Source organism: Moschus berezovskii, chromosome 1 (assembly GCF_049115385.1).
Source record: "Moschus berezovskii isolate FMDL1 chromosome 1, NW_MosBer_1.0, whole genome shotgun sequence".
Lineage (NCBI taxonomy): Eukaryota > Metazoa > Chordata > Mammalia > Artiodactyla > Moschidae > Moschus > Moschus berezovskii.
The window spans coordinates 122,443,364-122,456,284 of record NC_142460.1 but is presented as its reverse complement, the minus strand read 5'-3'; the positions used below and the strand labels follow the sequence as shown (position 1 = coordinate 122,456,284).

The window sequence follows — 12,921 nt, the reverse complement described above, 5'->3', positions numbered from 1 at the left end:
CAATTTATTTATCCATTAATTTATTGATGAATATTTGGGCTATTTTAAATACTCCATTTTACTGACAGTATTACAATGAATATTTTATACAAATTTTATTTCTGCCCCTGTCATAATTTATTTAGGATAGCTTTTAGAATTGCTGGTTCAAAAAGTATACATTTGATATATTTTAGAAAATTGCCTACCAAAAACAGCCTTGACAATTTATAGTCTTAGTAATAGTGTCCATTTCCCTGATTCTTTGCCAACAGAAAATATCATTGATCTTTCTAATCTTTTCCAAGCTGATGAATGAAAGGCTGATTCTTTCTTGCTTAGAGCTTCAAATCCAATTCCTAGTGAATTTGAGCATCTTTTAACATGTTTAGCAGCTATTTATATGGTACTTTTCCTTGAATACACAAAATATGACAAAGTATGTAATATATATTATATGTAAAATAACATTGTATGTAAAATAAAGCTACATATGATATGTATATGTGCATATATGGGTAGATATGAACAAAAAACACACTGGAAGGATGCAGCATTGAGTAGTTACCAATCACATTGTTGTATGGCAGAAAGTGATACAACATTATAAAGAAATCATCCTCCAATTAAAAAATAAAATAAATAAAACCATTGCAATAAAAAAAAGCACAACTAACAAAAAAAAAGAGTAGTTACCCAGACTAGTCACTGAGGGTGGACCAGAGGGGATTTCACATGATATATTTGATTTTATAACCATGAAGATGCTGTATTCATTCTAACTTGTTTTTAAAAGGACTGCTAAATGAAATTGTTTATGACTGGCTGCACCAACTTTTCCTGTTTGCCTATTTCTCCTCCCTCATCTTCTAGGAAATAACCCTGTTTCTCTTTCTGTATTGTATTGTACGTAAGGACTCCAGTTGTTTCTTTACCCCCTTGAAGGATTTACGTAAGAGCCAGTCTTAGAAACTCTGCTCTTTCCTCAAGATCATCTCATTTGCACCCAGGATCTCCACCTTCCAGGATCTCACATGGATTTCTTTCTGCCTTTCTGATCCTTCTACTTTGCTCTGCTGCTGCTAAGTCGCTTCTGTCGTCTCCGACTCTGTGCGACCCCATAGACGGCAACCCACCAGGCTCCCCCGTCCCTGGGATTCTCCAGGCAAGAACACTGGAGTGGGTTGCCATTTCCATCTCGAATGCATGAAAGTGAAAAGTGAAAGTGAAGTCTCTCAGTTGTGTCTGACTCTTCACTACCCCATGGACTGCAGCCTACCAGGCTCCTCTGTCCATGGGATTTTCCAGGCAAGAGTACTGGAGTGGAACTACTTGGCTTTAGTAGTACTTAATCAGAGCATCTGCAATTAGTACAAGAGAAGAACATACAAGAGCTATGAGGAAAGGAGACAGGAATAGGTATTAAGATATTAACCCAGCCAGGGTGGAGAGAGAAGGCTTTCTGGGGACAGCAGTATTTAAACATGAAGTTTGAATAGGAGTTAGCTGGAGATTGTGGGGAGATAGGTTCTAAAACAGGAATACTCTTAATAACTAAAATGCCACAAGAATGGACAATACGGGTAGTGCTCCAGTGTCAGATAATTTTGTGACTGACTTGTTGGAACTGTAAGCCTAATTGAATACCAGTGGGGAGGGGTGAGCTCTGGGCTTGAAGCGGGGAGGTAAGGATTCTTTTGAGAGAAATGGATGTCCCCATTCTCTACAGCCCTGGTAGAGGAATGTGGAGAAATGGGTCTCAGACTAAAGTAAAAAGGAAAATATTTTCTGGTATCTCTAGGGGCAGAGATGGATATCTCACAAGCTGGAATCAATATTGACAGAAAAAATATCAACAGATATGCAGATCATACCACTCTAAAGGTAGAAAGTGAAGAGGAACTAAAGAGCCTCTTGATGAGGGTAAAGGAGGAGAGTGGAAAAACCTGGTTTAAAGCTCAAAATTAAAAAAACTAAGATTATGGCACGCGGTCCCATCACTTCATGGCAAATAGATGAGGGAAAAGTGGAAACAGTGACAGATTTTATCTTCTTGGGCTCCGAAATCACTGCAGGTGGTGACTGCAGCCATGAAATTAAAAGAGGCTTATTCCTTGGAAGAAAAGCTATGACAAATCTAGACAGCATATTAACAAGCCGAGACATTCACTTTGCCAACAAAAGTCCATATAGTCAAAACTATGGTTTTCCAGTAGTCATATATGGATGTGAGAGTTGGACTGTAAAGAAGACTGAGCGCTGAAGAATTGATGCTTTCAAATTGTGGTTCTTGAGAAGACTCTTGAGAGTTTCTTGGACAGCAAGGAGGTCAAACCAGTCAATCCTAAAGGAAACCGATCCTGAATATTCCCTGGAACAACTGAGGCTGAAGCTGAAGCTCCAATACTTCAGCCACTTGATGTGAAGAGTCAACTGACTGGAAAAGACCCTGATGTTGGAAAAATTGAGGGCAGGAGGAGAAGGGGGCAATGAAGGATGAGATGGTTGGGTGGCGTCACCAACTCAATGGATGTGAGTTTGAGCAAACTCCGGGAGATAGTGAAGGACAGGGAAGCCTGGCATGTTGCAGTTCATGGGGTCGCAAAGAGTAGGACATGACTGAGTGACTGAACAACACCAACAATAATAATAACCATTATTATTGTTAATAATATTAACAATAATAATAATCATCATCTAATAATCAGCTTGGCTTCCAGGCTCGAAGGAATGAGGAGTCTGGTAGACTTCCAGGGGGGACTGAGGGGCTGAGAGTAGCCTGTTGACCATATACATATGACCAGAAGTATGGAAAGGGGGCAAGCTACTAGATACCAAGAGAAAGGTCTAATTGTCCAATAGAACTTTCTCTGGTGAAGAAAATGTTCTATAACCTGTACTCGCCACTGTGGTGGCTACTAGCCACATGCACTTCCTGAGTACTTTAAACATGGCTGGTGCTTGTGAGGAACTGAATTATTATTTTATTAAGTAAGTTTTAACTTTATTATGCTTATTCCTAGGAAGGAAAGTTATGACCAACCTAGACAGCATACTAAAAGCAGAGACATCACTTTGTCAACAAAGGTCCATCTAGTCAAGGCTATGGTTTTTCCAGTGGTCATGTATGGATGTGAGTGTCGGACTATAAAGAAAGCTGAGTGCCAAAGAATAGATGCTTTTGAACTGTGGTGTTGAAGAAGACTCTTGTGATTCCCTTGGACTGCAAGGAGATCCAACCAGTCCATCCTAAAGGAGATCAGTCCTGGGTGTTCATTGGAAGGACTAATGTTGAAGCTGAAACTTCAATACTTTCGCCACCTGATGTGAAGAGCTGACTCATTTGAAAAGACCCTGATGTTGGGAAAGTTTGAGGGCAGAAGGGGACGACAGAGGATGAGATGGTTGGATGGCATCACCAACTTGATAGACATGGGTTTGGGTGAACTCCGGGAGTTGGTGATGGACAGGGAGGCCTGGTGTGCTGCAGTTCATGGTGTCACAAAGAGTCAGACACCACTGAGCAACTGAACTGAACTTTATTTCATTTTAATTTGAATAGCCACCTTTGGCTCAAAGCGGCCATATTGGACAGATCTGGAGAAAGACCAGTGGGACAATGTGGCCTCAGAGGTTGTGAGAATTAAGAAGAGAGAACATGGGAAGCAACAGAGTATACAAAAACTGTGTCCCTGGAAGTCCTCAGCAGAGAATGCTGGTGCCCAGAGTCAAGATCTAACAAGACTCTTTTCCATAATATGTTGGTAACACCTGATGAGGGGAAAAAATGACCCGAGGAACTTGTGTCTGACCAGAGCTTCAGGGACAGATCAGAAATCACGAAGGGCAATTCAGAGGGCTCTTGTCTAATCATTGGGTGTAACTATACTTGCTAACACAGCACAAATGCAAAATCAAAATAGCACAAATTATATTTCTCCAGTTGTCTGTTTTCCTCATTTTTCTTTCTCAATTTTTAGGAAATTTGAAAAGGTACGCTGTGCCCTTCATCTTGGTTTCTCTGGTGGCTCAGCAATAAACAATCTGCCTGCTATAGAGAAGACATAGGAGATGTGGCTCCATCCCGGGTCAGAAAGATCATTTGGAGGAGGGCATGGCACCCCACTCCAATATTCTTGCCTGGGAAATCTCATGGACAGAGGAGCCTGGCAGGCTATGATCCATGGGGTCACAAAGAGTTGGACATGACTGAAGCGACTGAGGAAGCACACAGGCCCATGGTGTAAAGGTCTGGCTAAGTTGATACACTACAAATGAAGAGCAAGAGGCATCTTTGCTTGCTTCCTTTCTCCTTGTTATAAACTTTCTTGCCTGCCTTCTCTACTCCAATCCTGGCCAAAGCTTAAGTTTAAAATGTTTGTCCCTCAAAAGTACTCTTCATCAACCTCTCTTGATCTAGATTAATTTTTATAAATGCCAGTTCTGAAAGCAAACAGAAATTAGAAAAGGCATGAAGCTGTTAGAACTTGTCACAAAATTCAGCACAAGGGCAACAGTGTTCAGGAACGCTGATTTTTCATGTCTGTTGACAGAGAACTTCACTTGCTTGTGTTCCAATGATGGCATCCTTTGTTAACCTCCCCATGAATTCTCACAACTCAGACAAAACCACCAAAGCATTCTCTGTTCTTTCCATTTGTGCCAACCACAGGGCTTCAAATTTGTCTTCATACTATTACGTTAATGATGAACCCACAGGGTTCACTGATTTTCTGCTGCCATCAAAAATGAGGCTTTTTGATTCCTCTAAGGGAGCTGGAGGGAGAAATGCTCTGACCTGCTGCCTTTGGTCAGCAAGTGATGGATTGACTGAGATTGCTGGATGCACTCTGTACTATGGAATATAGTTGTAGATTTACCTTCTCACAGACCTCCACTGAATGCCTTCAGAAAGGAAAAAGCAATGAGTTATTCCTATCCTTCCTTTTCATTCTTCCAGCCTTCTCTGCATTGATTTATTATAGGACTTATTATTTGCTGATTTGCATTAATTCCAAGTGACCAAGGCACAGTGTCTGTGTGCTACTAACTTGACATGTTCTTTTGATTATTAAAGTCCATATCCTATTGGATTCCTGTTCCTTAGAGCAAATCCCAAAGGGTGGGTGCCTGGTGGCCAGTGGGAGCCCTGCCATACAAAGGGCTGGAAGGTTGACAGTGTACCCCAGGGCCCTGGCTCTGCCCTATAGGGTAACTCAATTAAATATCTTTGAGCTTTATTCTCCTCACGTGTAAATGGGAAATAAAATACCTGCCCTGACTACATTCCAGGCTGGTGAGAGGATCAAATCACACGATACCTACAGAGGTATTTGGTAAAATCTCACCGTATTTCAGACATTAAATTTTGATTCATCATTTTTACCTCCACTGATTTCCAGAAAGAACTTGAGTTCAGTTACAGTACATAGGCAGTCAGACCATTAAAACCAAGACAAAAGAACAAGGATCATATAATGAAAACAGAAGATAATTGTTTCAGAAAAATTTATGTTAAGAATCATTGTATCAACTGAAGACTAAATTTAACTTTGAACTTCCTGGCAACAAAAGCAAAACATAAAGCATCCTTAGGTACATAGCTTTCCTTAATCTATGAAATATAGCACACAGGTTTATTAGGAGAGACGTAAATTTTCCTACCATTACACTCTGAGGATAGTGAGTGAGACTGTTTCCTGGGCACACGCCTGCCTACCCTTTCCAGCTGCCCTGGCAGTATTGATGGGAGTTTGGCCCACAAAACCCTTCCCCAGGTGCTCCTTCAAGCTCTTACCCCCACGACTTGCTTGACACATGGCCAGCCTGAAGGCAGAAGATGGAAGGAGCTTGCCTATTAGAATCCCTACTTGGAGCTGCTGCCAATTAGAAATATCGGCCCTCTACATAAGTGATAAACAAACCTCTATCATGAATGTGCTATTAAATACTTTACACAATTTGCACACCCTGTAAAATTTTCTAATTTCAGAACTTTATTGGATACCATACTATATAGTTGTTAACTATTGGTCCTCCCTTAAAAATAATTTTTAAGTGATCTTCATGGACTGTATCATATTTTGACAGAGACAAGCAAAATCTAACAGTTCTGAGGAGAGGTACAACATTTGGGATGGTGATGTCTAGGGTAGAAAAAAAAAGAAGCAAGAGGTAAGAAGAGTTCCGGAACATGAGCTACATCTAGGAAGGCCTGTCCATTTGGGTAAATTAATAGCAAAGATACAGTGGACAATGAGAAGACAAGTCCCTTATGAACTGGGAGAGTTCTAAGAGTTTAGAAAGAAGGACAGGGACTTCACTAGCAGTCCAGGGGCTAGGACTCTGATCTCTAATGCCAGGATGTAGGGTTTTAAACACATGCCAAGTGGCATAGAAAAATAAATAAATAAATAAAACAAACTCATTTATATATATAAAGAAGAAAGGCTAAATATTGGAAAAAGAGGGAAACTTTTTTTTTTCAATCTCATATCCTTTTAATAGATTACCGCCCCCCACAACCCATTCACTGCTTACTTTAAAAATACAGACCAACACTGTCACCATCAATTGGGTTACTCAAGTAATTTCTCCTTCTCATGTCTGGGAGAGGTAAGGATGGAAGGGGTGGAGCAGGAGGATCAGAAGACCAAGATCATTCTTGTTTGTTTGTTTGGAGGGGGGTTAATATGACTTACCTAACTGTAAATGTATGTAATTAAAGTTTTGATAACAGTGACTTTCTGGATTCCTTAAAGTCTACCCTGCCTAGCAGGGCATCAGAACTCTCAATTTTGTCCTGTTGGTACAAAGGAAGCATTGTTCATAAGCCCTGCTGTAGACAAGAATGTTGGGAATTTTTATAAAGACAATCAAGCATGAATACATCATAAATTCTGTGGATTTAATAACTTATTATATTTTAAGCACAATTTTCAGAACTGCAAATACCTTCTGAACTTCTCTGGTCTATCAGGGTTAAGTGAGCACAAGTGCATTGTGTTTAGATTCCATTTACCCCCCAAAATAAGTGTGTTCTGAGAACCTTCCCTGAACATCTCTGGGGACTTCCTGTTAGGATTTTTACCATGCCTTTCTCACAATGAACTGTAACTCACCGTTTACATGTGGTTTAGGAGCTTTACTTCAAGCTATTTAAGCTTAAGATTTAGTAGGACTTGGGCAAATGGCAGCACAGAGCAGACAGGGTAGGGCCAGAAAGGATGTAGCAAGGGATGCTACAGACAGCACGGCTGACAGAGGCAGGTCAGGACCCAATCCAGGGAGTCCAGCAGCGTAGCAAACTATAGACCCAAGCCAAACAGGCAATAAGGCTTCCAAGATCAAAGAGCAGATTGTCCTGATATAAAGAAGTCAACAATGGAGAAGTCAAGAAAAGAAATATTCAAGAACCTACATAGCCACAGTCTTGGGGAAAAAAATCAAAATATATCACGTCTCAATGCAGCGTTTCCAAAATCCCATTTCCCTTGGACCATTAATTTCTACTTCTCAAGATTCCTATAAAATCAGCAAATCATAGGCATCCTTATTCACACAATAAGGGGCTACTGAAGTATCTAAGAAAATGTAAAATATGTTTGACATTAAAATAATATGACTATCCAGAGAGCACATCATTTCTTTAAGCAGGGAAGTTTGGGTAACAAGCATTTTACAGTTCTATGACTAATACAAGTTACATTCCCTGCAATATATGGCTTTTTGGACACCATTACTTAAAAGAAAAAAAAAAAAAAACTCAGTTACTTTTCTAGTACTTCTATCCAGATAACCTCTTTGTTCTAAAGAAGAGGATCAAGATATCTTGACATCTTTCACATGCTAATCAAATATGAAATAAGAGATGAAAAGATGAGCTTTTGTACCCTTCTATGTGAATTTGTCTCTTTGCAACTCATTGTTTCCACTTCCTACCCCAACCAAAAGGAATATAAAAGCATAATTGTGAGTGTTATTCAAAGTTTAATTTTTGGGGGGAAATGTATGTGTTAAAGTTAAGAGACTGTTAAAGGACATGTGGTTCAATTTCTACTCACTGAAGATATAATAACTATTATGACTGAGCATTTTTTCTATATCAAGCACTCTTTCAAGTGCTTTCCAGATAATATTTCATTTAATCCTCACAACAACCCTATTATCCCCAGGTTAGAAATAAAGGAAACTGAGGCTCAGAGAGATTCAGTGATTTGCACAAAGTCACATTATCAGTGACAAAACAAGGATTCAAATCCAAGAAGTCTGACCCCTGACTCTTAAACACTGATTCTGACTCATTTATACCATCAAACAATAAATGTAAGCACTACTCACGTTCTCTTCCCTTTTTTTTTTTAAAGAATTTTTTGTTGTGGACCATTTTTAATGTCTTTATTGAATTTATTCCAATATTGCTTCTGTTTTGTCTTGGTTTTTTGGCCACAGGGCATGTGGGATCTTAGCTCCCCAACCAGGGATCAAACCTTCACCCTGTGCCTTGGAAGGGCAAGTTTCAACCACTGGACCACCAGGGAAGCCCCAAGTACTTTATTTCTAAATGCTACTACTAAGATTTATATGGTATGTAATAACTCATTTGGAAACATGTGACACATTCACTACACAATTCAAAGACTCAACTTTCCATTTTTCAAGTAAGCATTGCTACTGCTATTTAAGAACATGGACTTTGCCTATTACCTGACAACTCTTCAGCTCCAAATAAGCAATCTGGGTACAAGAAAATAAAACAAGAGATAAAAGGATCCAGTTTCAGAATTGTAGCCTACCAAGAGTGTGTCTTTAGTGAATGGACTACAAATAACTGCCTTCAGAGTTCTATGATGCAGAACAACCCCTGAGGGAAATTTTTCCTTTTACAGCAATCTACACCTGTGACCTGTGGGCCCATCCCTCACGACAGATGGGAGTTTGTGGAAATCATCTAGTGTATCATTCTTCTCTAGGTGTCTGTGCTGTTTGTGGAAACTGTGTTGTCTCGAGGGCCTAATTTTTATTTCTGGTTGTACATTTGCCATTGGATCATTCCATTCTGTCCATTGAGACAGTTAAAATTGGATGGACTTTGGCTTTTCCTTGAAGTAAACCTGCAAAGCTCAAGTTCTTTTTTAAACACTGTCATTAGATTCTCTGGGTTCATGCAAGCTCTGAATAGTAATCTCTTTCTCCTTTTTGATCCATCAGTGGTACCTGAGCTTCAAAGTGGTTAATTTCAAAACAGGTGATCCAGTCTTTGAAACATTTAGAGATTAAAAAAAAAAAAAATCTTGAAATTGAATTGTCCCATTTCACTTTGGTTCACTCAAGACTAATCAGTAATTTGGAAAGAACATCCACCCCCAAACTTTTGTAGCAGTTTCACTCTCTAACACATGGACTTTATAACATAGACTCTCCTAACAGACCCTAGCACTCTACTTCATGTTATGAGCACCAGAACAAAACTGCCCACATTTCTTTTCATTCCAGAGTCAAAGCTGTCAAAGTCTGTGATTACGTTTTTCTGAATGCCCTCAAGCTGTCAAAATGTTTGCAATGTCTATCAAAATATGCCAGATTCATTTGGGGCATTGGACATGAGCAGCACTAAAAGTCTTTTCAGACAAGTGGGTTTGGATGAACTGCAAAAACATGAAGATTAAAATGAGAAAAGTGTAGGGCAGAGCATGTCTGTCCTACTAGATATGATAGAGCCTGTTAAAAAGAGATGACTGATACTAATGGGACATTATCAACACAGGTAGAATTTAACTGGTTATACAAAATAGGGCATAGTAGTTTTTCAGTGGCTAGCAACTATTTTGGGGGGTAGGTAAAGATTAAAATTTGTGCCAATTACAGGGCAATAGAATAGTTAGATTTCACCATGCTTTATTAATTTCAAGGTGGTATTCCCAAACATTGTATGTCTGCTTCAAATTAACATGACATTCTCAAGCACCCCCAGAGGACATCCTGAAGCCCTGAGAGCATATTTTAGCAAGTGTAATGAAGTAGAAAGGATGAAGGCTCATGCCTACTGAAATTCCACAGCATGGAAGAACACTTCTTCCTATCAGCACAGAGGCTAAATGTCACTTTGATGTACGCTGCTCATTCTGCACAGTGGCAGAGTTCCAACTTAACTGAGATAGAGAGAAGGAACTTATTTAGAGTTAAAATTCCTAAGGTTTATATGTAGAATTAAAATTTAAATTTTTTTGTTTTCACTGGCATTGCTCTAATATTTGCAAAAAAGAGTGGCAGACTGATTCCTCACAGGAAGGAGATCTGGGACAATGAAGTGCCACTACATGCTTTGAAAAGGAGCTGTGTTGCTTGGGATGAGGCAGGGGAGAATGTCTGCACACAGGAGGTGCATGCATGGGAGCATGCTCTGTCGTGTCCGACTCTGTGACCCCACGGATTGTAGCCCACTAGGCACCTCTGTCCATGGGATTCTCCAGGCAAGAACACTGGAATGGGTTGCCTTTCCTATTCCAAGGGATCTTCCCAACCCAAGGATCAAACCTGCCTCTCTAGTGTCTCCTGAACTGAGTGGATTCTTTACCATTAGCATCACCTGGGAAGCCCATCTACCTTGGAGGTGCCTATTTGTATTACCAAAGGGATATTTCCATGTTGCCTACAAGGATGGTTATTACTGGGAGTCACTCTAGAGTGACTTCCCCTTCTTAGCATCATAACTTTCTATTTTCCAAAAATACATTGATCTCTAAAAGAAAAAAATTGTCCAGGAATTCATTTTCCTTCCTGGATTTTGTAATGATATTCAGTAGCAGCAATTTCATACTAAATAATTTTATCTCACCCAATGAACCAATGGATAAAGTTACTCTCATGTTAAATCCAAATCTGATTAATTCTCTTCAGTTTCCTGTTGTTGCTGTGTCTCTCAATTGTTTCTGTCTCTTTCGTGACCCCATAGACTGTTAGCCTGCCAGGCTCCTCTGTCCATGGGATTTCCCAGGCAAGAATACTGGAGTGGGTTGCCATTTTCTTCTCCAGGGGATCTTTCTGACCCAGGGATCAAACCTATGTCTCTTGCATTGCAGGCAGATTTTTTTTAACCACTGAGCCACCTGGGAAGCCCTTTTAACTATTAAGTATATTTTTTTAAAAATCATTTAAGACAAAAGTCTTTGTTCCATCCCTGTCCCTTTCACAAACAACTCAAACTCTCCGGCAAATAAGATGAGTGCTTACCTCAAAGGCTCTCTGTATTCGGACAAAGTCACCCAGGGTGAGTTGGTTCTCAAGCAGCACTGTGCTGGCATCTTCTTTTGCAGTTGCACCATGTGAAGTCCTCTCCGGGTCCTCTGGCCGGGGCTGAGACGCTTTGTTCAACCCAGGGGTAGCATTCTGGCAACTCATAATGGCTTCACCTCTTTTCAGCAATCTTCAACTCTATGATTTTTTTTTTCTTTTCCTTTTCCCTCAACAGGTGCCTTTTAAAAGAAACAATTTAGCAATCGAATTCCAAAATAAAAGTACACTTCAAGGCACTCAATTAGGAGGCAAAAAAATTCAAGCCCAGACACAGGGAATGATAGCTCTTGACCCTCACTCTCCCTTAATTCCAGTTTATTTTCAAAGCCCACTGTTGAATCCTTTTAAAACATCCCCCCCACCGATATTCTGTTTAACCTGGCTTGATTACAAGAGTGTAAAAGCTTTCCCCCAGGTTTATAGCAACTGACACAAAATGCAACTTCTAATACTCATTTAAAATGCATTAGAAAAGCAATTTCTCAAAATTTCTTTGGCTAACCTTGTTTTTATTCGTATGTCGTGGATATAAACTCCACTTTCTTGTCTTGAGGTGTGAGGTGACACAGCTGTAGGGTTTCTGTCCCATGAAGTGTGTGCCTCTGACGACTACCTTCCCAGCAGCATGGCCTTGTTTGTTTCTTGAGTGCATGCTGTCTTTGTGTGCTTCCTGGCAACCAGTGTGAAGTCAACTAAGGCTTCTCCTTTTTCTCCTCCTCTTCACACCCCCATCCTGCCCAGCAACTAATGACTGACCTGAAGGTTTGAATAAATAAGGTAAACATTGAGGTTTTTATTAAAGGACAATTCAGCCTACTCATTTTTTAAATTAAACTTCATCACTGCACTATTTAAAGACAATTTTATAAGTGTATTTTCTATGAAACATGTTATGTATTATGAAGTAAGATGATTATTCAAAGAAAACAACAATGAATTTAGGAATTTTACATTTTCTATGTAAAAAATGTTTCATTTGTGTTTAATAAGAATCCATTTCTTATCATCTCTTTGTCTTAGTTTCTATGTGTATGAAATGGGAATCATTTAGCCTGTTTTTTTTTTCCATTCTTTTCATAAATATTTATTGAGCACCTACTATATATATTTTTAAATTTTTATTTATTTTTAATACCAAAAATGTTTTGTATTGGGGTATAGCCATGAAATTAAAAGCCGCTTACTCCTTGGAAGGAAAGTTATGACCAACCTCAGTTCAGTTCAGTTCAGTTCAGTCGCTCAGTCGTGTCCGACTCTCCGCGACCCCATGAATCACTGCACGCCAGGCCTCCCTGTCCATCACCAACTCCCGGAGTACACTCAAACTCATGTCCACAGAGTCGGTGATGCCATCCAGCCATCTCATTCTCCGTCGTCCCCTTCTCCTCCCGCCCCCAACCTTTCCCAGCATCAGAGTCTTTTCCAGTGAGTCAACTCGTCGCATGAGGTGGCCAAAGTATTGGAGTTTCAGCTTTAGCATCAGTCCCTCCAATGAACACCCAGGATTGATCTCCTTTAGAATGGACTGGTTGGATCTCCTTGCAGTATAAGGGACTCTCAAGAGTCTTCTCCAACACCACAGTTCAAAAGCATTGATTCTTCGGTGATCAGCTTTCTTCACAGTCCAACTCTCACATCCATACATGA

At 39.9% G+C, this 12,921-nt stretch overlaps 1 protein-coding gene across 1 annotated transcript in view; it reads right to left on the bottom strand.

The window, feature by feature from the left end:
- Positions 1-11,977, bottom strand: part of WDR49 (WD repeat domain 49) — a 172,795-nt gene extending 160,818 nt beyond the window's left edge. Inside the window, 2 exon segments of the mRNA XM_088833163.1 lie at positions 11,212-11,453; positions 11,777-11,977. Of these exon segments, the coding sequence (XP_088689289.1) occupies positions 11,212-11,379 (168 nt within the window). The 5' untranslated portion in view covers positions 11,380-11,453; positions 11,777-11,977.
- Positions 11,978-12,921: the final 944 nt, after the last annotated feature.